The sequence below is a fragment of the Oncorhynchus clarkii genome, chromosome 7 (genome assembly GCF_045791955.1).
Source record: "Oncorhynchus clarkii lewisi isolate Uvic-CL-2024 chromosome 7, UVic_Ocla_1.0, whole genome shotgun sequence".
In the NCBI taxonomy this organism is placed as follows: domain Eukaryota; kingdom Metazoa; phylum Chordata; class Actinopteri; order Salmoniformes; family Salmonidae; genus Oncorhynchus; species Oncorhynchus clarkii.
This window is the reverse complement of record NC_092153.1, coordinates 66,985,596-67,012,632: the sequence shown is the minus strand read 5'-3', so window position 1 is coordinate 67,012,632 and position 27,037 is coordinate 66,985,596. Positions and strand designations below refer to the sequence as shown.

The 27,037-nt window shown below is 46.3% G+C and overlaps 1 protein-coding gene across 1 annotated transcript in view; it reads left to right on the top strand.

Annotated features, from left to right (window-relative positions):
- The window catches only part of LOC139413708 (contactin-2-like), a 70,137-nt gene that overhangs the window by 23,838 nt on the left and 19,262 nt on the right, over positions 1 to 27,037 (top strand). Inside the window, exon 2 of the mRNA XM_071161390.1 lies at positions 16,108 to 16,253. Coding sequence (XP_071017491.1) covers positions 16,196 to 16,253 — 58 coding nt within the window. The 5' untranslated portion in view covers positions 16,108 to 16,195. The remainder of the gene's footprint in view (positions 1 to 16,107; positions 16,254 to 27,037) is intronic.

Here is a 27,037-nt window from a genome sequence, read left to right as displayed (position 1 = left end):
GTGTGAGGGTAAACTGATCATAGATCTGGGCACATTAAAAACCAATATATTTGTTCAGACAATGGATTAAATGTTGAACCAGGGTCCTGACCGTGCGATGGTTATTAACAGTGAGAATCGCAGAATGGTGAACTTACTAAACGACTGAGAGTTTGACTGTGTGATATTAGATTGCTTCTTGTGTAAATATTATCTGTCTGGATTTTAATGATTTGTAACCTGTCATTAACCTGTCACACGAGTAGCAGTACCCACACTAAACCCCAATGTGTTAGGTGGATCGACACAGGGGAACCCAAGAGCAGACTCAGATGAAGAAACAGGGATGAATTAACCAAGATATTTGTTGTAAAACAGGGAGATATGGAGTGCAGGTCCGGGGAAGCTCAGATGATTTGTAGAAAACCAGATGTGGAGACTGAGGTTGGAGTGAGCAGGGTAGAACCAGGTAAACAGGTCCGGAGGGGAATCCAAAGTAGTGGTGGTGAGCTAAATCCAGAACAGGATAGTAGGGTGGTGAGATGTGGAACGGGAGACAGGAGCCAGAGACATAGAGGTAAACTGCAATGTGAGGATAAATAGCATCAGGCAGGGAAACAGGCACAGCAGAGTAACAGGATCTTGAATAATCATAAATAGCTAGAAGCATGAACTGACTGAGCAGAGATTACGATCTGGAAGAGTGGAAGTGGCAGGACTGAAGACTTGCAGAGGTCTTGATTATGGAACGAGTTGCAGCTGGTAGGGATCTGCTCTGACTCCAGCACACCTGTCTCCAACCACACAATCACACAGAGAGGGAGAGGGAGAGAGAGTGTGTACTGGGGGAGTAACTGCAGTTCAAGAAGACACCGGATGAACACAAGAGGGCGTAGCAGGAGCAGATGTGGCACAGTGTCCTGGCTGGAGCAGTTCCCAAACTGGCAGCTCATGGTGCCATGGTAACATAATAATGCCCAGCTCCTCTCCTCTTCCCTGTAATTCTTCCCTAGATCATTGCTGTAATGAGAATGTGTTCTCAGTCAGCTTACCTGTTAAGTGCAGGTCAACGGCAGCAGACTGGACACACACAATGTCCTTAAACTTGAACTTGAACTGTTTCAGATAGATTCAGAGAGTTGGCCTCTGCTACGGCAGCAAAGTTAGGCTGTATCTCCAAAAACTTTTTTGGGGAGTGAGTAACATTTAGAAATTATATTTCTAATTTATTTGACACAACTTTTGCCTCACGGAATCCAACTGGGGTTTCCCTAAAACTAAGGAAGGCCTTTTGAATAATGGATACAGCTAAGGCTTTTCAAGTTATTGGGCAGAAATAAGATGTACTCATTTCTAAAGAACATTGTGCTGAGTTCGGCTTTGGGGGTCTTGGCACATAACTATTAAACTATCATGGGGAGAAAGTAAGATCTCCCTAGATGAGAAAACATGATCCTGAAACAAACATGCATTCTGAATATGATGTATGGCCAGTATAGTTTGTGGAGATGCTCCTTTGTAAAATCTACAGGAGCCTAAGTCAGGCCAGATGTGTATTTTCAGAGTGGCTGATGATCAATCAATCACCCAAAACACAGTGTGCGTTCTTCCCTAAGCCTGTTAGTCTTCCGCCATGAGCACTGATTTCTAAATACCTGCCTGTTAGTCTTCTACCCTGAACACTGAAGTCTAAATCTCTGCCTGTTATTCTTCCACCCTGAACACTGATGTCTAAATCTCTGCCTGTTAGTCTTCCATACTGACACTGATGTCTAAATCTCTGACTGCCTTCCTTTCTCCTTGCTAAGCCAAGAGCTTTGTTCTTTTGAAGGATCTCTTCTCCTAACCCAACCAGCCTGTGCTTCTGATTGCCGTAACAACGCACTTAGCATCAACTCACTTCAATCAGACTTAATATATTATATCTCAAAGCTGCAGTTTCTCTTCTCATGTGTGTATGTGAGAGCTGAGAGGCCCTCTAGAACACTGGAGGCCCTATAGAACACTCGCTGCAGATGTAAAACTGCCTACTTCAGATATAACTGAAGTTGAGTAGTGATTGTTAGTTACGGTAGCTAGTTCCTCCTACCTCCTTCAGAGATGGCCATCTCTACATTCAAGAGTACATTTCTAATTCTTTCAAGGTCGATCCACACAACACTTTCACCAACACTATGCCCACCACGCCAACACATTTTTCTACAGCACTTATAAAAACGTTCTAGCTCAGCCAGACACATGTAACACCTCCTAACATCACCAGGTTATTCAAAGTGCTTCATTTCCTGTGCTTGTGACACACTCCCCCTCTCTGGGGAGTGAGACAGAAGGTTAAACAGAGAGAGGGAGGGAGGGCGAGAAAGATTCTGGACAGGGTGACCGGAGACAGAGAGCAACTAGGCGCAACACATGTCTCCATTTCAGCCCTGCTGGGCAAGACAGAGGCTGAGATATCAAGTATTATTAGCTGGTGGCATGCTGTTTCAAGGTTAAGAGAGTGTTACCTTGACTATGTATTATATATACTGTATGTTGTTTTACAGCCTGGCTCTCTGATTTAGCTTTAATACATGTCAATAAAAGAGATCCACTCTTTTTAATGCGATAACCGTGGAGTTTGCAATATTTTATTCTTATGTAACAGTATAACTTTAGACCGCCCCCTCGCGGGAACCAGGGACCCTCTGCACACATCAACAACAGTCACCCTCGAAGCATCGTTACCCATCGCTCCACAGAAGCCGCGGCCCTTGCAGAGCAAGGGGAACTGCTACTTCAAGGTCTCAGAGCAAGTGACGTCACCGATTGAAATGCTATTTAGCGCACACCGCTAACTAAGCTTGCCGTTTCACATCCGTTACACTTACAGAGCTGTAAAAAAAACGGATGTTAAAAACCATTGGTTTGTCATGAGATAATATGTTAGGCTTATGAGCGAAAACATGCCGATCTTGCTGCCGAAGCACGGCATCATGGCTGGAACACAGAAGTCCGACCAGTGGAGGTGGGCTGCAGAGGTTTTGTGGCAACATCTACAACCAGACTGCTTAGAGACCTGGGAATTAAGGGCCAGAGCCAGCGTTCGGCAATCAAAGCTGTATCGGAGGCGGCAGAAGGCAGCAGTCAGTGGCTCTGGATGAAGAGGAAAGACCCCAGCTGGGCCCCGAAGTGAGAGGGCCAGGAGGTATGCGGTCAAGAATGCTTGACTCAGTGAGGAGGACGCCGCTGCCATGCATAGTCCCATGGGATGTTGGCTATCAACAACAAGGCAACTCCTATGACTAATTGGGAATGGGACGCAAGCGTAGGATTGATCACCCTGTCGCTGTCCGCCTTTGGGGAGGGTGTATAGTGTGAAAGGCCGAAACACCCTAGGAACCAAAGGTACACTACTGACGATGCGCTCCCCAAATTTCACCAGGCTCACTGTTCATGAACTCTTGGAAGTGCTTGCACAAAGGATAGTAACATCTCATCCTGTGTGCTTGGAATCTTAGGTATTTCGTTACAAAAATCACTCATTTGTCCCCCAAGATGAGATCATGAACTTATTTCACCCTGAGCAGCACATATACCATTATGTCGGATATAACTCAACACCCTGCCGTTGGCGTTGTGTGAGAAGCTTTCTGCTGTTGGATCTATCATTTGTGCAGCAGAATGATGTCCTCTAGAGCAGTGGTTCCTAAACTTTTTGTAGTCCCGTACCCCTTCAAACATTCAACCTCCAGCTGCGTACCCCCTCTAGTACCAGGGTCAGCGTACTCTCAAATGTTGTTTTTTGCCATCATTGTAAGCCTGCTACACACACGCTATACAATACATTTATTAAACATAAGAATAAGTGTGAGTTTTTGTCACAACCCGGCTCGTGGGAAGTTACAAAGAACTCTTATAGGACCAGGGCACAAATAAGAATATTATAATAATCAATCATTTTGGTCTTTATTTAACCATCTTACATATAAAACCTTATTTGTTAATCGAAAATTGTGAATAACTCACCACAGGTTAATGAGAAATGTGTGCTTGAAAGGATGCACATAACTCTGCAATGTTGGGTTGTATTGGAGAGAGTCTCACTCTTAAATAATTTTCCACACACAGTATGTGCCTGTATTTAGTTTTCATACTAGTGAGGGCTGAGAATCCACTCTCACATAGGTATGTGGTTGCAAAGAGCATCAGTGTCTTAACAGCCCGATTTGCCAAGGCAGGATATTGTGAACGCAGCTCATTCTGTAAATCTGGCAGTGGCTTCTGATTAAATCAAATTTTCACAGAACCGCTTGTTGCAATTTCGATGAGGCTCTCTTGTTCAGATATCGGTAAGTGGACTGGAGACAGGGCATGAACGGGATAATCGATCCAGATGTTTGTGTCACCTTTTTCGGGAAAGTTCCTGCGTAATTGCACACCCAACTCACTCATGTGCTTCTCTATATCACATTTGACATTGTCTGTAAGCTTGAGTTCATTATCACACAAAACATAATACAATGATTGAAAGACCTGTGTGTTGTCCTTGTTAATGCAGACAGAGAAGAGCTCCATCTTCTTAATCATAGTCTCTATGTCCCGCACATTGAATATATTTGCGGAGAGTCCCTGTAATCCTAGATTCAGATCATTCAGGCGAGAAAAAACCTCACCCAGATAGACCAGTCGTGTGAGAAACTTGTCATTATGCAAGTGGTCAGACAAGTGAAAATTATGGTCAGTAAAGAAATCTTTAAGCTCGTCTCTCAATTGCCCCTTGATAACCAGCACACTTCTTTCTGTATGTTGTAAAAGCATAGTGCAGAAAATACACGAGAGTTCAGGGTCCTTGCTTTAACAAAGTTAACCATTTTCAATGTAGTGTCCAAAATGTATTTCAAGCTGTCAGTCATTCCCTTGGCAGCAAGAGCCTCTCGGTGGCCTCTTCCTTAATTGACCCCCCATAAACGTAACAGACATATACCAGGAAATGTGCCAGGTCTGTAGACTCATCCAGCTGTAACGCATAGAATTCACTGGCTTGTATGCGTAGCAGTAATTGTTTCAAAACATCGCTTGCCATGTCACTGATGCGTTGTAAAACAGTGTTGTTTGATGGAGGCATTGTCTGTATAGTTTTTTGGGCCTTTTCCCCCAGCATTGTCCCAGCCATATCCGCGGCAGCAGGAAGAATTAAGTCCTCCACAATAGTATGGGGCTTGTCTGTCCTAGCCACTCGGTAGCTCACCATATAAGACACTTCTAGCCCCTTGTTATTAATGGATCTGTTGCTTTTATACATGTCTTACTACTCGAAAGTCATCTTAATTCTCGCTCAAAAAACTCCCGCTGCTTATTTTTCAACGGCTCATGTTTTGTTTCTAAATGGCTGCGCAAGAGTGAAGGTTTCATCGAGTTGTGAGATAGTACTTTTGCGCATTTAACACACTGTGGCTGAGGAAAGGCACTACACCCAATATAAGTGAACCCCAAATCAATGTAGTTCTCATCATATTTGCACCTCTTTGATGGTCCAACGTCCCTGTCTGCTGTTGTTCGATGCTTCCCAGGTAAGGGGGCAGTAGCTCTTCGGCTGCATCAGATTCACAACTGTCAGTGTCATTCCACATCTGCTGATTTATGAACACACACACACGCATAGATGCTGAGAAGTTCCATCCACAGATTAAGTCACTATTGGTATCAACTCTTCCCAGCACTCTACAGTACGGAGGTAGATTTTAAATCATGGATGAAAATGGCCCCCAGCAAAACTCAGCTCATTCTGTGGGCTGCTAAACTTCCAGACATTTAGTCTGAATGCAAAATAATCCTTCTTGTCGTCTTCTTGAAAGGTCAGAGCTATAGACGTGTTTTCTTACAGTTTCTGGAAAGGGCAACTGTGCACAATCACCATTCATGAGAGGCAGAACACTCTGAAGTCCTATCTCAACCAATATCAGTCTATAACACACACACAGACGCACACACGCACGCACATATGCACACACACACACAAACACACACATACACATACCTGCGGACCGCAACTCAGGGAAGGTGATGGTCAGTGTCTCAGGGAGACTGTTTTAGTCCTGCTCTCTTCACTCAATATCCACATGCTGTAGGCTACATGCTTAGATACATACACACACGTATGTAAAGAAATACACTGCCAGAAATATAAACCCAAAGCGTTGGTCCCATGTTTCATAAGCTGAACTAAAAGATTCAGGTGCACAAAAAGCTTATTTCTATCAAATTTGGTGCACTAATGTGTTTACATCTCTGTTAGTGAGCATTTCTCCTTTCCCGAGATAATCCATCCACTTGACAGGTGTGGCATATCAAGAAGCTGATTATGCAGCATGATCATTACACAGGTGCACCTTGTGCTGGGGACAATAAAAGTCCACTCTAAAATGTGCAGTTTTGTCACACAACACAATGCAACAGATGTTTCAAGTTTCATGGTGCGTACAATTGGCATGCTGAATGCAAGAATGTCAACCGGAGCTGTTGTCAGAGAATTGAATGTTCATTTCTCTACTACTTCCAATGTCATTTTAGTGAAATTGGCCTCACAACTGCAGACCACGTGTAACCGCACCAGTCCAGGACCTCCACATCCGGCTTCTTCACCTGCGGGATCATCTGAGACCAGCCACTCAACAGCTGATGAAACTGTGGGTTTCCACCTTCCGAAGAATTTCTGCACAAACTGTCAGAAACTGTCTCATGAAAGCTCATCTGTGTGTTCGTCATCCTCACCAGGGTCTTGACCTGACTGCAGGTTGGCATCGTAATCTAAATCAGTGGGAAATGCTCACCTTTGATGGCCATTGGCATGCTGGAGAAGTGTGCTCTTCACAGATGAATCCCGGTTTCAACTGTACCCGGGCAGATGGCGTTGTGTTGGTGAGCGGTTTGCTGATGTCAACGTTGTGAGCAGAGTGCCTCATTGAAGAGGAGTGGGACAACATTCCACAGGCAACAATCAACTGCCTGATCAACTCTATGTGATGTGCAGTGCTACATGAGGCAACTCTATGCGATGTGCAGTGCTGCATCCCATAGATTTAATAGATTTCCTTATGAACTGCAACTCAGTAAAATCTTTGAAATTATTGCATGTTGTGTTTATATTTTTGTTCAGTGTAGTAATGTCATTAACCTTTTCATATGTTTTCTAATAAATACCAGGCGATGAAGCATAGCATTTAGATTTGCACTCGAGTATTCTGGAACATTTGATGATACTGCCAAACCTTCTAAATCAGACTTTAAATTGCAATATTCCAGACTCTATCAGACTCCATCAGACTCTGTGTCTGAATCAGAATGATTGTCAGCCCTCTAACCCTTGTTCCTCAGCAGAGCACTGTTCAAATACACACAGAGGAATGGTATCTCATCATTAGAGCTTAAAACACATCTTGCTTCTAACCTAGACCAGCACACTGAGCTCCATGTAGAAGAAGCACCTAAAAGACAGTTTGGGTGAAATATGAACCCCCGGATTGATTTACAATGTTTAGAGCAAGTTCTGTTTGCTCCTGCTCAGCCCACACTCTCACTCTCACTCTCACTCTCACTCTCACTCTCACTCTCACACACACACACACACACACACACACACACACACACACACACACACACACACACACACACACACACACACACACACACTCTGTGTACAATATAGCAATCCCTCCTACCATCCATTTGCTGCATATACTGTATTGTTGATAAAGGGTTTTATGTGGTGTGAAGATATTTCTTCACACCACATTCAGAAAGGAGAGTGTGTGAACAAGCAACGGTCCAGTCAAACAAGGTCATGGTTGGTTCAATCCAAATCCTGATGAACCCGGCTCAAACACACTCATCCCTGTCCAAATATTGCCATGGTTGTCTGCAGAGTCCTGAACTCGTAACTCTGTCAAATCTAAACTGTAAACTACACTCTAAATCCCAACAGTAAACTAAACTCTAAATTCCAAGTCTAAACTCTAGGATATTGAGGTCTGTAGAATATAGAGGTGTGATTATAATGCTGTTATTGATTTGTACTAATGTTTGTTCAACAATAGGACTACAATAGTCACATCTGAGCTCTCCGTACTCTCATTGCCCCGCATGGTCAAACGTCGTGTGTGTGTGTGTGTGTGTGTGTGTGTGTGTGTGTGTGTGTGTGTGTGTGTGTGTGTGTGTGTGTGTGTGTGTGTGTGTGTGTGTGTGTGTGTGTCGTATAATCGTGTTTGTTTTTGACAGTGTGTATGTCTGTTTCCATCAGTTTGAATGTGGAAAACCCTCTAATCTTATTTTACAGTGTAATCTGGTTGGTTCTTCCCCAGCGACTGACTGACAGCGAATGTGGTGATTCAATACATAATGTATGACCAGCACAGTGTGTGTGTGTGTGTGTGTGTGTGTGTGTGTGTGTGTGTGTGTGTGTGTGTGTGCGCGGTTGTATTGTATTGTGTGTTTGTATTTGCTCAGACTTGGTCATGACTGGAGAAGGACAGAGAGAGACAGGGTGAGAGATGGGGGGGAGAGCCAGGTAAGGACAGTGAGTATTTAAGAAAGTATGTGTGTGTCTATGCTTGCCTGCCTGCCAGCATTGTATGTGTGTAGAGTACTCTTCGTAAGTCAGATATACAAGCCCAATAGTATGTGAATGACAGTCTAACCATTTAAAGTGTGTATCAAGTGAGTTTGAGTCTGAATTCCAATTACCCTGGAGGAGATAGAATATGTGTGTGCAGAATACTGCTACTGTGACTGTCACAGTTCCATCTGTTTGAGGTGCTACATCTTACAGCTGTGGAATTGACATGTCATGCATTATATCATTAGGTGTTAAAATCAGGAGCATTCAGATTTACCTGTGAAATCGTAACTTAACAGTCCTTGGTCTTCCTGACTAATTGTGGTAATGATCTCTTTACCTTTAATCTCTGTGTGTGTGCGTGTGTGTGATGTGATGTGATGACTCTGTTATATGATTCCAGTCACGCTGCCAGTGTCTGTCGTCTCACGCTGCAATATCAGCCGTCTCCATCTTCAAGCCTCTCTATCTCTGAATCAACAGGGAGGGATCAGTGTGTGTGTGTGTGTGTGTGTGTGTGTGTGTGTGTGTGTGTGTGTGTGTGTGTGTGTGTGACTGACTGACTGACTGACTGACTGACTGACTATGCAGGTGTGTGTGTGTGATATTCAGAGAGGTGTATGATGTAGAAGTCATCTAGAGCTCACAATCTCCACAGTTCATCCCAGAGATGGATTTAGGGAGCAGATCAGTGTTTTGTTTGATGTTCTCAGGGGGACTGGCAGGGACAGCTAACTCCCTCTGCTTTCTCATCAAACACCTGCTAAAGAGATGGTTATCGCCAAGAAGACAGGAGATTTCAGAGCAGCCTGTGCGTGTGTGTGTACGTGTGTGTGTGTGTCACCCGCACCTAAGGCAAGCGCAGACAGGATATTAGTTGTCACCCCAGAGGATAGGGCAGTACTGTGGGGATCTTAGCTGATCAATAAATAAAGGTGTTGTCTTCTGGTGACACCTTACTTCCCTCCTCCCTCATCCTCTTTTCCTCACTCCTTCCTTCTCTTCCCCTCTACCCCTTCCCCTGCCCAGAGTGGTGTCCCAAACAGCCAACTGGGGTGTGTAGTGCATTTTGACAGTGTCCTTTGTTGTCCCTGTGTGTGTGTGTGTGTGTGTGTGTGTGTGTGTGTGTGTGTGTGTGTGTGTGTGTGTGTGTGTGTGTGTGTGTGTGTGTGTGTGTGTGTGTGTGTGTGTGTGTGTGTGTGTGTGTGTGTGGAATGTGTGTGTGTGTGCATGCGTGCATGCGTGCGTGCACGTGTGGTCCTTGTGTGTGTCCCGTCGACAGATGTCTAGGCTGAGTTAAAAGCTCCGTGGCCTCAGGCAGTCCTTCCCTCCTTAACGGAGCGTGACGACTTCAGAGGGACGAAGGGATGGAGGGATGTAGGGAGGAGAAGGTAGACAATGAGAGATAGTGGTAAAAGAAGGAAAGGGAGATGTTGTGGTGTCTGTCTGTGGGATGTGGTTTGAAAGCACTGTGAAGGACGAGGATCTGAATGTCAATTGGCAAAATTGTCCACCTCCCAAAAAAGTACCATCAACCAGCACTCCTACTCAGTCTGATGGAGAGGAGAGGAGCACATAGGAGAAAACTGTGACGATGAGGGAAGAGAAGAGTGAGCAGCAGAGATTTCTTCAGCAATCAAACCTACACTCCGCTCCACACAAGTGGAGTCAGTGTTAACTCAACCCCTCATCTACAACACACACACAAACATGCACGGACACCCTCACACACACACACACGGCGCGTACTACCAAGATGGACTACCGCATCCAGCCACCCTTTATTCTAGTCTAGACCCAGTCATCCATAGTGTGTGTGTGTGTGTGTGTGTGTGTGTGTGTGTGTGGCATGTTGTTGAGGGCTGCTGAGAGCGCTGCTGTGTGTGTTCCCTCTCTTTGCTGCTCACTCTATGCTGTAGAATCACCACTCTGTAGAATACCCACTCTGTAGAATACCCACTCTGTAGAATCCCCACTCTGTAGAATCCCCACTCTGGGCCCTCTCCTCTTCAAACCACTCATTAAAAACGCCCCATCAGTTCTCCTTATTTGTGTGTGTGCCCAGAATGATTCAGCTAAGAGCAGAAAACAGATAACAATGAAGTTGCCACTACCAGACACTGATCCAGGGTCAGTTGTGTTTCCCTCCTCTTATGATTATGGTTAGGATATGGAGAGGCTATATAACAGGTTCTAGATCAGTGCTCAAGGGAGGAACCTCTCCCTTCTAGAGTGCTGGTTCCATTACTGTTATCTGTCAGAATGTGTCAGAGTTCTGAGTTCCAATTACAGGAGCAGAGAGAGGAGCAGAGAGAGGAGAGAGAGGGGGAATAGAGTGGAAGAGGTGTGCACTGATGGGTGACTCACCCGAGGATCCACAATGGGCCACAATGTTCCACAGCGCTGCACACAGAAATGGAAGGGTCTGCACTGACTTCACACATTGGACAGATTTCACTCTAATACGACAATTAGTCCCGCGCGATTGACAGAAAACTCTCATTCTGTGAGACAGACGTGTCTTGTTAATTTGTGGTTCGGTTGATTGCTAAATGCACAACACCTGGTTGTAGCTCCTCATTTAGTAATGAGATACCATAAGGAAACCATCTGGTTCAACAAAATGTCTGCACTGATCTTTAAAGTGATGCACCTGCATTTGCAGGAGTCGTGTTCCATTGCAACAACCTTTTTATTTTATTTGACTAATTGTCTTGTCTTGTCTTCATCTAAATCAAATCAATCAAATTGTATTTGTCACATGCTTTGTGAACAACAGGTGTGGACTAACAGTGAGATTCTTACTTTACAGGCCCTTCCCAACAATGCAGTGAGAAAGACAATAGAGAAATAATAGAAAAGTAAAACACATAATAATAAAAGTAATAGTAGACACACAATGAGTAATAATAACTTGGTTGGTACTGGGGTACCAGTACTGAGTCTGTGCAGGGGTATGAGGTCATTGAGGTTGATATAAAGTGACAGATAGTAAACAGTAGCAGCAGTGTCATGTGATGAGTCAAAAAAAATGTGTGCAAAACGGGTGTTATGGCTTGGGGGTAGAAGATGTTCAGGGTCCTGTTGGTTACAGACTTGGTGTATCAGTACCACTTTCCTTGCGGTAGCAGAGAGGACAGTCTATGATGGGTGGGTGCAGTCTGACCATTTTTAATGCCTTCCTCTGACACCGCCAGCTATGGAGGTCCTGGATGTGATGTACTTGGCTGTATGCACTACCTTCTGTATCAACTTGCAGTTGGATGCCAAGCAATTGTCAAACCAAGTGGTGATACAGCCAGTCAAGATGCTCTCAATGGTGCAGCTGTTGTACTTTTTGAGGATCTGAGGGCCCATGACAAATCTTTTCAACCTCTTGAGGGGGAAGAGGCATTGTAGTGCCCTTTTCATAACTGTGTTGGTGTGTTTGGACCATGATAAATCGTTAGTGATGTGGACACCAAGGAACTTGAAGCTCTCGATCCGCTCTACTACAGCCCTGTCAATGTGAATGGGGCGTGCTCAGCCCTCCATTTCCTGTATTCCATGATCAGCTCCGTTATCTTCCTGACATTGAGTGAGAGGTTGTTGTCCTGGCATCACACTGCCAAGTCTCTGACCTCTCAATGCGCTGTCTCATTGTCATCGATGATCAGGCCTATCCCCGTCATGTTGTCGGCAAACGTATTGATGGTGTTTGAGTTGTGCGCGGCCACACAGTCATTGGTGAACAGGGAGTACAGGAGGGGACTAAGCACGCACCTCTGAGGGAACCCCGTCTTGAGGGTCAGCGTGACTGATGTGTTGTTGCCTACAGTACCCTCACCACCTGGGGGCGTTCCATCAGGAAGTCCAGGATCCAGTTGCAGAGGGAGGTGTTCAGTCCCAGGGTCCTAGCTTAGTGATGAGCTTGGAAGGCACTATGTTGTTGAACACTGAGCTGTAGTCAATGAACAGCATTCTCATGTAGGTGTTCCTTTTGTCCAAGTGGGAAAGTCACAGTGTGGAGTGCAATGGAGATTGCATCATCTTTGGATCTGTTGGGGAGAAATGCGAATTGGAGTGGGTCCAGGCTGTCTGGGATGATGGTGTTGATGTGAGCCAGCCTTTACAAAACCTTTCATGGATACAGATGTGAGTGTTAAGGTGCGATAGTCATTTAGACAGGTTACCTTGGCATTCCTGGACAAAGGGACTATGGTGATCTGCTTGAACCATGTAAGTAACACAGAGTGGGTCACAGAGAGGTTGAAAATATCATTGAAGACACTGGCCAGCTAGTCAGTGCATGCTCTGAGTACACATCTGGCAATCTGGCCCTGCGGCCTTGTGAATGTTAAACTGTTTAAAGGTCTTATTCACATTGACAATGGAGAGTGTGATCACACAGTTGTCTGGAACAGCTGGTGCTCTCACTCATGGTTCAGTGCTGCTTTACTCGATGAGCATAAAGTGCATTTAGTTCATCTGGTCGGTTTATGTCACTGTGCAGTTAATGGCTCCCTTTGTAATCCGTGCTAGTTTGTAATCCGTGCTAGTTTGTAATCCGTGCTAGTTTGCAAACACTGCCACATTCGACGAGCATCAGAGCTGGTGCAGTAGGATTCAATCTTAGTCCTGTATTGACGCGTTGCCTGTTTGTTTGTTTGTCAGAGGGCATAGCAGGATTTCTTATAAGCATCCGGGTTAGTGTCCCGCTCCTTGAAAGCGGCAGCACTAGCCTTTTAGCTCAGTGTGGATGTTGCCTGTGGCTTCTGGTTCGGATATGTACGTACGGTCACTGTGGGGATGTAGTCGTTGATTCACTTATTAATGAAGCTGGTGACTGATGTGGTAACTCCTTAGTGCCATCGAATGAGTCCCGGAACATGTGCCAGTCTGTGCTAGCAAAACAGTCCTGTAGCTTTGCATCCGCTTCCGACCACTTACGTATTGAGCGCGTAATTGGTACTTCCTGTTTAAGTTTTTGCTTGTAAGCGAGAATCAGGAGGATAGCGTTATAGTCAGATTTGCCAAATGGAGGGCGAGAGAGAGCTTTGTATGCATCTCTGTGTGTGGAGTAGTATGATCACCAGCCTATCGTGAGGTATTCTAACTCAGAACCTCAAGACTTCCTTAATATTAGAGATAGCACACCAGCTGTTGTTAACAAAGAGACAAACACCCCCCCCCCCCCCGCCCCCCTCCTTGAGTTTACCCAACGTTGCCATTCTGTCCTGCCAAAGCATAGAAAAAACAGCTAGATGTGTATTATCCATGTCCTTGTTCAGTTTCTGTTGATAGGATCATCTTGAACGGAGCTTGTCCAGTTTGTTCTCCAGTGACTGTATATTCGTCACTAGAACAGAGGGTAGAGGGGGGTTATTTTTTCGCGTCTGTAGTTTCATCAGGTTGCCCACACGTCGGCCTCTATATCGCTGTCACTTTCTTTTCCAAGTGTCAGGGATTAGGGCCTGGTCTGGGGTGAGCAGTATGCCCTGCACCGAAGACTCACTGAAGTAGAAATCTTAATCCAAATCGGGGTTAGTGAAGCTCTTTTCGGTCATAGGAAATGATGGCAGGAACATTATGTAAAAAAAAGTTACGATCAACGCAAAAATCTACAAAATAACAGAATTGGTCAGGAGCATGTAAAACGTCTGCTATACATTCCAGCGCCATTGCGAACTCAGTGTATCCAAGCCTTATTAAAGCATAGACTGGACATAAAGAATGTCATACAGAATCTTTCTATCTGCTTTGAGCTAACTGTTGAACCAGCCTCAGATGTTTGGCTGTGGTGTAATGGAGACGTGAGAGCAATGTGATATGCTGCTCCCTTCTCCTCTTCTCCTTCCACAGTCCATTAAGCTGTGAGCTGATTTGATGAGCTATATCTCTCTGTCTCTGCCCGGCTCGGTTTCTGTCTGTTTCTCTGCTGTCTCTGCTGTCTTCAGGATGGCAGGTAGCCGCAAGGTTAGAGCTTTGGACATTTCCATTATACACTTGTGTTAACAGAGCAAATATAAACACCCTCAAAATATTATTATTTATTGCTGTCTTTCGCTCTCTGTCTTTCCCCTCTCTTTCTCTCTCCTTCTCCCTCTCTCTCTGCCTCTCCCAGTCCCCCCTCTCTCTCGTCATAACTCTCTCTCCCTCTTTCTTTCTTCCTTCCTCCCAATCTCCCCCCACCCCCCCTCTATTTCTGCTGTGTGTTTAATAACAGTAGTATCCAGTGAAATGTCAGAAGGTGACAGTTTGGGGAGAGAGGGAGCACACAGAGGGAGAACACTGTGCGAGAACACAGACTGACAGAGTAGATTATGTTAGCCAGGGTCTGTCGTGGGGAATTCTGCCATGGAGTAGCTTGTTCCTGGTCTGTAAGCGAGTCTACTAGGCTGTGAGCTGTCTAGACGACATTCCGGCAGATGTGCTAGATCTAATTGTACCATATGTGCCAGCTTCCGGGGAAAAAAGCCTGAACCTTCCTGTTCTATTGATGTTTCTTTATCTTTATTGGATTTGAAGAGTATAATACACTTGATCAATTAATACCCTCTCATTGCTTTCTACGTTCGGATTGGACAATATTATTTTGAGTTATTTTTTGCCAAACAATGCTGAATTTATATTAGGTGGAAATGTGTTTAGTGAGTCTGCGTGTTTGGCCAGCGGTTTCAACTGAGAGAGAGAAAGGGAAGGAGATAGAGAGAAAGGGAAGGAGATGGAGATAAACAGAAGGATATAGAGAGAAAGGGAAGGAGATAGAGAGAAAGGGAAGGAGATAGGAGAAAGGGAAGGAGATAGAGAGAAAGGGAAGGAGAGAGAGAAAGGGAAGGAGATGGGGAGAAACAGGATATAGAGAGAAAGGGAAGGAGATAGAGAGAAAAGGATGGCGATAGAGAGAAAGGGAAGGGAATAGAGAGAAAAGGATGTAGGTAGAGAGACAGGGAAGGAGATGGAGAGAAACAGAAGGATATAGAGAGAAAGGGAAGGAGATAGAGAGAAAGGGAAGGGGATAGAGAGAAAAGGATGTAGGTAGAGAGACAGGGAAGGAGATAGAGAGCGGGGACGGAGGGAATATAAGAAGGTAAGAGACGACATTGTTAAAGGTTTGTTATGTTTGTTCTGTTTCTCCCTCTCCTCTACCTTGGGCTAGTATTTATTCCGTAATGTAACATGAAGCAGAGTGCACACTGCATGGGGAGACAGTCTCCTGGGTGTGTGAGAGGCAGCAGGAGAGATAGCTACTAAAGAGATAAGGCCACTGGAGCATACTAGCCAGGTTTGAGTCTTAAATGGCACCCTATTCCCTAAATAATGCACTACCTTTGATCAAGGCCCATAAGGCTCTGTTCCCCAAAAAATGATGTAGTAGGGAATAAGGTGCCATTTGGGACACACCCCAGCTCTACTGTTGTTCCACAATGCTTCAGTCCAGAGACATTGTACTGTTAGGATGTTCAGAAGAATAGATAAGTTATGCTTATAGGCCACGTGTAAGAGTACTAGCCGTGTAGTTTAACCAGGAGTAAATCTGTATTTTTTGTTCTCCACAGGCACTGATAAGCCACTTCTAATTTCCTCCTGGTGTGGTGCAGATCTGGTTCTGATCCTGTTTGGTCCAGTTCTGATCAGAGTGTGAGAATGGGGCTTTTGCTGTTTCTGTTGAGCCTCAGCTCCTTAGCTCTGAGCTACGCTGTCGGTAAGGTTTCTCACTTTTTCCTTCTATATTCTATTACCTGTCCTCTCCACTCCTCTCCTCTCCACACCTGTCCTCTCCTCTTCTCTCATGTTCTCTCTTCTTCTCTCATGTTCTCTCATCTTCTCTCATGTCTGCTCCTCTCCTCTATGTCTGGTCCTCTCCTCTCCTCTCCTCTCCTCTCCTCTCCTCTCCTCTCCTCTCCTCTCCTCTCCTCTCCTCTCCCCTCATCTCCTGTCCTGTCCTGTCCTGTCCTGTCCTCTCCTCTCCTCCAGCATTCTCATCTATTCTCTTTCTCCTGTGTTCCAATGTCAGAACCTTTCCTCCTCACATCCCTTTCACTGTCAGTTCTCCTCTCACGCCCACTCCGTCAGTCAGAACCTTTCCTCCTCACATCCCCTTCACTGTCAGTTCTCCTCTCACGCCCACTCCATCAGTCAGAACCTTTCCTCCTCACATCCCCTTCACTGTCAGTTCTCCTCTCACACCCACTCCATCAGTCAGAACCTTTCCTCCTCACATCCCCTTCAGTGTCAGTTCTCCTCTCACGCCCACTCCATCATTAAGAACCTTTCCTCCTCGCATCCCTTTCACTGTCAGTTCTCCTCTCACGCCCACTCCATCAGCCAGAAACGTTCAATACTACCAATGAATGTGTCTCCTGTCAGTCCTGGCCTGTGAATTGAATAAAATGACATTTTCCGTAGGAGTGGTATTCAATGCCTGAATTGACTAGTACATTAAGATGGACTTCAGTTCCAGGCTCGTTCCCCATCAAAATGAACACATCCATTATGTCAGTCTTCCTTATTAAAATCACCCTCTCCCCTCCCTTTCCTTCACCTCTCCCCTCCCCTTCCTTTACCTCTCCCCTCCCCTTCATTCACCTCTCCCCTCCCCCTCATTCACCTCTCCCCTCCCCTTCCTTTACCTCTCCCCTCCCTTTCCTTCACCTCTCCCCTCCCCTTCCTTTACCTCTCCCCTCCTCTTCATTCACCTCTCCCCTCCCTTTCCTTCACCTCTCCCCTCCCCTTCCTTTACCTCTCCCCTCCCCTTCATTCACCTCTCCCCTCCCCCTCATTCACCTCTCCCCTCCCCTTCCTTCACTTCTCCCCTCCTCTTCCTTCACCTCTCCCCTCCTCTTCATTCACCTCTCCCCTTATCTTCCTTCATCTCTCCCCTCCTCTTCATTCCTCTCTCCCCTCCTCTTCATTCACCTCTCCCCTCCCCTTCCTTAACCTCTCCCCTCCCCTTCCTTCACCTCTCCCCTCCCCTTCCTTCACCTCTCTCCTCCCCTTCCTTCACCTCTCCCCTCCCCCTCCTTCACCTCTCCCCTCCCCTTCCTTCACCTCTCCCCTCCCCTTCCTTCACCTCTCTCCTCCCCTTCCCTCACCTCTCCCCTCCCCCTCCTTCACCTCTCCCCTCCCCTTCATTCACCTCTCCCCTCCTCTTCCTTCACCTCTCCCCTCCCCTTCCTTCACCTCTCCCCTCCCCTTCAATCACCTCTCCCCTCCCCTTCATTCAGCTCTCCCCTCCCATTCCTTCACCTCTCCCCTCCCCTTCATTCACCTCTCCCCTCCCCTCCTCTTCCTTCACCTCTTCCCTCCCCTTCCTTCACCTCTCCCCTCCCCTTCAATCACCTCTCCCCTCCCCTTCATTCACCTGTCCCCTCCCATTCCTTCACCTCTCCCCTCCCCTTCATTCACCTCTCCCCTCCCATTCCTTCACCTCTCCCCTCCCATTCCTTCACCTCTACCCTCCCCTTCATTCACCTCTCCCCTCCCATTCCTTCACCTCTCCCCTCCCCTTCATTCACCTCTCCCCTCCCCTTCATTAACCTCTCCCCTCCCCTTCCTTCACCTCTCCCCTCCCCTTCAATCACCTCTCCCCTCCCCTTCATTCACCTGTCCCCTCCCATTCCTTCACCTCGCCCCTCTCCTTCATTCACCTCTCCCCTCCCATTCCTTCACCTCTCCCCTCCCATTCTTTCACCTCTCCAATCCCATTCCTTCACCTCTACCCTCCCCTTCATTCACCTCTCCCCTCCCATTCCTTCACCTCTCCCCTCCCCTTCATTCACCTCTCCCCTCCCATTCATTCACCTCTCCCCTGCAATGCAACCTATTTCTGTTATGGTGCTTCCCTAGCCAGCCACTGCCTCTCACACCAGACACACACTCAACATGTCCATGTGTGCTATCAGACTGATGGTTGGGTGTGAGAGTGTGTGTCTGGAGATCCAAAAGTAGGGGGTCTGCAGATCTTGGGGGCTTCAGGCCAGATTAAAATTGTATGCTGTTTCTTTTTACCAGCAGGCGGAAGGGATTCGATTTTCTTGAGATGTCTTTTTCTTCTTTTTTTTCTTTTGACGACAGAGTTGAAATAATTTAGGGATCTCATGAATGATAAATGAAGATGTGTTGTAGCGTTCCTTTGTTGAAATTAAAAAAGCTTTTCCACTGTAGCCAAGCGTGCAGTCACGCATAGTCGATCCCTGTGGACAGCACACAGTCCATGAAATTGTAATTACTAGCTCCGTCAATGCTCCATTGGTCTGTTGATGAAGTGAATCACACACACACACACACTCATACACACACACACACGCATGCATACACACACACACATACACACACACATACTGTATACACACCAGCGGTGTGGAGTCACAAATTTGATTTCTTGAGACTCGACTTGATAGAAAATCAAACAACTTGAGACTTGACTTGGACTTGGATCCTCAAGACTTGGGACTCGACTTTGACTTAAGACTGATGACTTGAAATGATCTGGCAAGGTTTTGTCACTCATTTTGTTTCACAGATTCCCCGTGGATTACTGTCCACGCAGCCAGAGACAGTATAGAGACAGTGTGGCAGTTGCAAAAAACAAATTGGCTAGTGAAACACACACTCAGCCCTCTGAATAGACCAGCACACTGTAAATCAACACAGGTCAGGAGAGCTAACATAGTGAGAAGGTTTTGGAGGGTTATGAGAGTGAAACTGAATGGGAAAAATAAAAACGAATTCATGCATATTTTAATAGGCTACATATAGCCTACCATATTTTAATAGAGTACATATAGCCTTCCATATTTTAATAGGCTACATATAGCCTACCATATTTTAATAGGCTACATATAGACTACCATATTTTAATAGAGTACATAAAGCCTACCATATTTTAATAGGCTACATAAAGCCTACCATATTTTAATAGGCTACATATAGCCTACCATATTTTAATAGGCTACATATAGCCTACCATATTTTAATAGGCTACATAAAGCCTACCATATTTTAATAGGCTACATATAGCCTACCATATTTTAATAGGCTACATAAAGCCTACCATATTTTAATAGAGTACATAAAGCCTACCATATTTTAATAGGCTACATATAGCCTACCATATTTTAATAGAGTACATAAAGCCTACCATATTTTAATAGGCTACATAAAGCCTACCATATTTTAATAGGCTACATATAGCCTACCATATTTTAATAGGCTACATATAGCCTACCATATTTTAATAGGCTACATAAAGCCTACCATATTTTAATAGGCTACATATAGCCTTCCATATTTTAAGAGGCTACATATAGCCTACCATATTTTAATAGAGTACATATAGCCTACCATATTTTAATAGAGTACATAAAGCCTACCATATTTTAATAGAGTACATAAAGCCTACCATATTTTAATAGGCTACATATAGCCTACCATATTTTAATAGGCTACATATAGCCTACCATATTTTAATAGGCTACATATAGCCTACCATATTTTAATAGGCTACATATAGCCCATATTTTAATAGGCTACATAAAGCCTACCATATTTTAATAGGCTACATATAGCCTACCATATTTTAATAGGCTACATAAAGCCTACCATATTTTATATGCATATCTTTGCTTATTCATACTGGTCACTAACATAGGCCTAAGGCATTGCACCAAATGATTTGTTTCTAAAACATCTAATCTGTGCTTCAGACGAAAAAGGTACACGCCTTGAAATTGATCATTTACTTATGAAGCGTACATTTGGAATTTGTTGTAAAAATGTATTATTACATAATCAAAATGTGCTGTATAGAAAATAAGGAAAAGGGCTGTCTGCTAGCCTCAATAAATAGACAAAGGTATGTAGTTGAAGTCATTGCCTGCATAGATTTTTTTTTCTTGACCTGAGACGACTTGAAAAAAGTTAACTTGCTCTTAGAATGACTTGGATTTAACTCGACTCGACCCATTCTACTTGGGACTCGGCTTGAGACTCGAACCTTGTGACTTGAGACTTGCCTGTGACTTGCTCTGACACACACACACATACAAATATACACATACACATACAGTGCCTTGCGAAAGTATTCGGCCCCCTTGAACTTTGCGACCTTTTGCCACATTTCAGGCTTCAAACATAAAGATATAAAACTGTATTTTTTGTGAAGAATCAACAACAAGTGGGACACAATCATGAAGTGGAACGACATTTATTGGATATTTCAAACTTTTTTAACAAATCAAAAACTGAAAAGTTGGGCGTGCAAAATTATTCAGCCCCTTTACTTTCAGTGCAGCAAACTCTCTCCAGAAGTTCAGTGAAGATCTCTGAATGATCCAATGTTGACCTAAATGACTAATGATGATAAATACAATCCACCTGTGTGTAATCAAGTCTCCGTATAAATGCACCTGCACTGTGATAGTCTCAGAGGTCCGTTAAAAGCGCAGAGAGCATCATGAAGAACAAGGAACACACCAGTCAGGTCCGAGATACTGTTGTGAAGAAGTTTAAAGCCGGATTTGGATACAAAAAGATTTCCCAAGCTTTAAACATCCCAAGGAGCACTGTGCAAGCGATAATATTGAAATGGAAGGAGTATCAGACCACTGCAAATCTACCAAGACCTGGCCGTCCCTCTAAACTTTCAGCTCATACAAGGAGAAGACTGATCAGAGATGCTGCCAAGAGGCCCATGATCACTCTGGATGAACTGCAGAGATCTACAGCTGAGGTGGGAGACTGTCCATAAGACAACAATCAGTGGCAAGAAGAAAGCCATTTCTTAAAGATATCCATAAAAAGTGTTGTTTAAAGTTTGCCACAAGCCACCTGGGAGACACACCAAACATGTGGAATAAGGTGCTCTGGTCAGATGAAACCAAAATTGAACTTTTTGGCAACAATGCAAAACGTTATGTTTGGCGTAAAAGCAACACAGCTCATCACCCTGAACACACCATCCCCACTGTCAAACATGGTGGTGGCAGCATCATGGTTTGGGCCTGCTTTTCTTCAGCAGGGACAGGGAAGATGGTTAAAATTGATGGGAAGATGGATGGAGCCAAATACAGGACCATTCTGGAAGAAAACCTGATGGAGTCTGCAAAAGACCTGAGACTGGGACGGAGATTTGTCTTCCAACAAGACAATGATCCAAAACATAAAGCAAAATCTACAATGGAATGGTTCAATAATAAACATATCCAGGTGTTAGAATGGCCAAGTCAAAGTCCAGACCTGAATCCAATCGAGAATCTGTGGAAAGAACTGAAAACATCCAACCTCACTGAGCTCGAGCTGTTTTGCAAGGAGGAATGGGAAAAAATGTCAGTCTCTCGATGTGCAAAACTGATAGAGACATACCCCAAGCGACTTACAGCTGTAATCGCAGCAAAAGGTGGCACTACAAAGTATTAACTTAAGGGGGCTGAATAATTTTGCATGCCCAATTTTTCAGTTTTTGATTTGTTAAAAAAGTTTGAAAAATCCAATAAATGTCGTTCCACTTCATGATTGTGTCCCACTTGTTGTTGATTCTTCACAAAAAAATACAGTTTTATATCTTTATGTTTGAAGCCTGAAATGTGGCAAAAGGTCGCAAAGTTCAAGGGGGCCGAATACTTTCGCAAGGCACTGTACACACACAACATCCATCAGCTATTGACTTAAATATAGCACAAGAAACATGTTACTGGTACGGACAAATAATGAATGTTCAGTGATTTTGGTGGGAATTCAGGTATTCAATGTATTGTCCATTTATTTTTTTTAAATCTTAGATGCACTCATATATACATGGTCTTATTGTATCAGGTATTTTTTATTTATTTTATATGCTTCTAATTTGCATAAATACACTTGGTGTATTTGCATATATTAATAAAATAACATAAAGGAGAGGAAAAAGGCTGCAACCACCAAACACTTGCTCTGTCTAGCAGTGGAGGCTAGTAGGAGGAGCTATAGGAGGACAGGCTCATTGTAATGGCTGGAATGGAACAGAGTCAAGCATTTGGTTTCCCAATGTTTAATGTGTTTGATACCGTTCAATTTATTCCATTCGATCTATTACAATGAGCCGTCCTCCTATAGCTCCTCCCAACAGCCTGTATTGCTGTCTTGGCCTACCTGCACTCAACTGTGCTGTCTAGACTGCTTCATTAATTACGTTTGTTGTGATGTTCTCTTGCGTAATTCAACAAGTGTGTCAATAGCAGGATACCCTGGGATTAAAAATCAACATGCTTAGATTACACCTATCTCAACATACTTTACATTGTTTGTGAGATTAGGCATAATATCACTAATATCACTAATCCGAGTTTTCATTTTCGGAAGTTGCTTTCATTTCAACTATTCTATTTTGTAAAATTTGAACTGTATTAAATTATAACTTTTTAAAAAATTCCACAAAAATGAACACCCATCAAAATAAAGTTTTGTTTCTTCTCTTTCTTGTGATGTGGAGATGGTGTGTTAAATCCCAGGCAAAGCTTTCTTATTGATTCCACAGAAAGTGAAGGTATCCCATTGAGCCCATTCCAGCCATTACCGGGATGTGTTTGACAGGTCATTACAAACATTTCCCTGGTCGTAACGTTAGCGGGAAAAAATGACAGGCACAAGCAAGAGTATGAAAGGGTTGCAGGTGTAAAATGAAAGCAATCAATCCAGCCAGATTTACAGTAAGTGACCAGTGGATTTCGCAGCCCCCAAACACAGGAAATAGATGGCTGAAAAAGATAGACACGATAGACATGCACACACATACACATACACATACACATACACATACATACACATACATACATACACACTAACATGGATTCTCTGTGTACCCTGATTCTCTGTGTACCCTGAGAATAGCTGTCTGCTCCAGCCTGCTGTTTCACCTGCACCTTCTACTCTCCTCATTTATCGCTTTCTCTTCACCTCCACCTCTACCCGCGCCTCTCCTCCCTCTCTCCACCCCTACACCCTTTACTCTCCTCCCCTCCACCGCTACCCACGCCTCTCCTCCCTCTCTCCACCCCTACACCCTTTACTCTCCTCCCCTCCACCGCTACCTGCGCCTCTCCTCCCTCTCTCCACCCCTACACCCTTTACTCTCCTCCACTCCACCGCTACCTGTGCCTCTCCTCCCTCTCTCCACCCCTACACCCTTTACTCCCCTCCCCTCCACCTCTACCCGTGCCTCTCCTCCCTCTCTCCACCCCTACACCCTTTACTCTCCTCCCTCTCTCCACCCCTACACCCTTTACTCTCCTCCCTCTCTCCACCCCTACACCCTTTACTCTCCTCCCCTCCACCTCTACCCACACCTCTCCTCCCTCTCTCCACCCCTACACCCTTTACTCTCCTCCCCTCCACCGCTGCCCGCGCCTCTCCTCCCTCTCTCCACCCCTACACACTTTACTCTCCTCCCCTCCACCTCTACCCGTGCCTCTCCTCCCTCTCTCCACCCCTACACCCTTTACTCTCCTCCCCTCCACCGCTACCCGCGCCTCTCCTCCCTCTCTCCACCCCTACACCCTTTACTCTCCTCCCTCTCTCCACCTCTACCCACACCTCTCCTCCCTCTCTCCACCCCTACACCCTTTACTCTCCTCCCCTCCACCTCTACCCGTGCCTCTCCTCCCTCTCTCCACCTCTACCCGCGCCTCTCCTCCCTCTCTCCACCCCTATACCCTTTACTCTCCTCCCTCTCTCCACCTCTACCCGCGCCTCTCCTCCCTCTCTCCACCCTACACCCTTTACTCTCCTCCCCTCCACCTCTACCCGTGCCTCTCCTCCCTCTCTCCACCCCTACACCCTTTACTCTCCTCCCCTCCACCTCTACCCGCGTATCTCCTCCCTCTCTCCACCCCTACACCCTTTACTCTCCTCCCCTCCACCTCTACCCCCACCTCTCCTCCCTCTCTCCACCCCTACACCCTTTACTCTCCTCCCCTCCACCTCTACCCACACCTCTCCTCCCTCTCTCCACCCCTACACCCTTTACTCTCCTCCCCTCCACCTCTACCCACACCTCTCCTCCCTCTCTCCACCCCTACACCCTTTACTCTCCTCCCTCTCTCCACCCCTACACCCTTTACTCTCCTCCCCTCCACCTCTACCCGCGCCTCTCCTCCCTCTCTCCACCCCTACACCCTTTACTCTCCTCCCCTCCACCTCTACCCGTGCCTCTCCTCCCTCTCTCCACCCCTACACCCTTTACTCTCCTCCCTCTCTCCACCCCTACACCCTTTACTCTCCTCCCTCTCTCCACCCCTACACCCTTTACTCTCCTCCCCTCCACCTCAAACCGTGCCTCTCCCCCCTCTCTCCACCCCTACACCTTTTACTCTCCTCCCCTCCACCTCAACCCACACCTCTCCTCCCTCTCTCCACCCCTACACCCTTTACTCTCCTCCCTCTCTCCACCTCTACCCTTTACTCTCCTCCCTCTCTCCACCCCTACACCCTTTACTCTCCTCCCCTCCACCTCTAACCGTGCCTCTCCCCCCTCTCTCCACCCCTACACCTTTTACTCTCCTCCCCTCCACCTCAACCCACACCTCTCCTCCCTCTCTCCACCCCTACACCCTTTACTCTCCTCCCTCTCTCCACCTCTACCCACACCTCTCCTCCCTCTCTCCACCCCTACACCCTTTACTCTCCTCCCCTCCACCTCTACCCGTGCCTCTCCTCCCTCTCTCCACCTCTACCCACACCTCTCCTCCCTCTCTTCACCCCTACACCCTTTACTCTCCTCCCTCCCTCTCTCCACCTCTACCCACACCTCTCCTCCCTCTCTCCACCCCTACACCCTTTACTCTCCTCCCCTCCACCTCTACCCGTGCCTCTCCTCCCTCTCTCCACCTCTACCCGTGCCTCTCCTCCCTCTCTCCACCCCTACACCCTGTACTCTCCTCCCTCTCTCCACCTCTACCCGCGCCTCTCCTCCCTCTCTCCACCCCTACACCCTTTACTCTCCTCCCCTCCACCTCTACCCGTGCCTCTCCTCCCTCTCTCCACCCCTACACCCTTTACTCTCCTCCCCTCCACCTCTACCCGCGTATCTCCTCTCTCTCTCCACCCCTACACCCTTTACTCTCCTCCCCTCCACCTCTACCCACACCTCTCCTCCCTCTCTCCACCCCTACACCCTTTACTCTCCTCCCCTCCACCTCTACCCGTGCCTCTCCTCCCTCTCTCCACCTCTACCCACACCTTTCCTCCCTCTCTTCACCCCTACACCCTTTACTCTCCTCCCTCTCTCCACCCCTACACCCTTTACTCTCCTCCCCTCCACCTCTACCCGTGCCTCTCCTCCCTCTCTCCACCTCTACCCACACCTTTCCTCCCTCTCTCCACCCCTACACCTTTTACTCTCCTCCCCTCCACCTCAACCCACACCTCTCCTCCCTCTCTCCACCCCTACACCCTTTACTCTCCTCCCTCTCTCCACCTCTACCCACACCTCTCCTCCCTCTCTCCACCCCTACACCCTTTACTCTCCTCCCCTCCACCTCTACCCGTGCCTCTCCTCCCTCTCTCCACCTCTACCCACACCTCTCCTCCCTCTCTTCACCCCTACACCCTTTACTCTCCTCCCTCCCTCTCTCCACCTCTACCCACACCTCTCCTCCCTCTCTCAACCCCTACACCCTTTACTCTCCTCCCCTCCACCTCTACCCGTGCCTCTCCTCCCTCTCTCCACCTCTACCCGTGCCTCTCCTCCCTCTCTCCACCCCTACACCCTTTACTCTCCTCCCTCTCTCCACCTCTACCCGCGCCTCTCCTCCCTCTCTCCACCCCTACACCCTTTACTCTCCTCCCCTCCACCTCTACCCGTGCCTCTCCTCCCTCTCTCCACCTCTACACCCTTTACTCTCCTCCCCTCCACCTCTACCCACACCTCTCTTCACTCTCTCCACCCCAACACTTGTTTATCTTCTCCCCTCCATCTCCACCCCAACACTATCTTCCCCTCTTTTTAAGCTATGTCTCCTCCTTCCTCTCCCCCTCTCAGGCCCTCCTCTTCTCCCTCTACCCATCTCCTCCTCTCCCTCTCTCTCCTCTTCACTGTAGCAACAGTATTATCCCTGACAGCCTGTAGCCCCTCCAGACTCACTCCCACCTCTAGTGCAGATGGATCCTGTACTCTGTTTGCCTGCACAACTCTCTGCTTCACACACACACACACACACACACACACACACACAAGCACGCACGCACGCACACACACACACACACACACACACACACACACACACACACACACACACACACACACACACACACACACACACACACACACACACACACACACACACACACACACTCTCACACACACACACTTGCGTACACATTTACTTCACAAACCAAATCTGATATTTCTTCATTTTAGTTGGTTATTTTTTATGTTATTTTGGGGGGGTGGTTATTTGTGTATTCATATTGTACTGTTAGAAATGTACAACACTGCTGGAGCTAGAAACATGA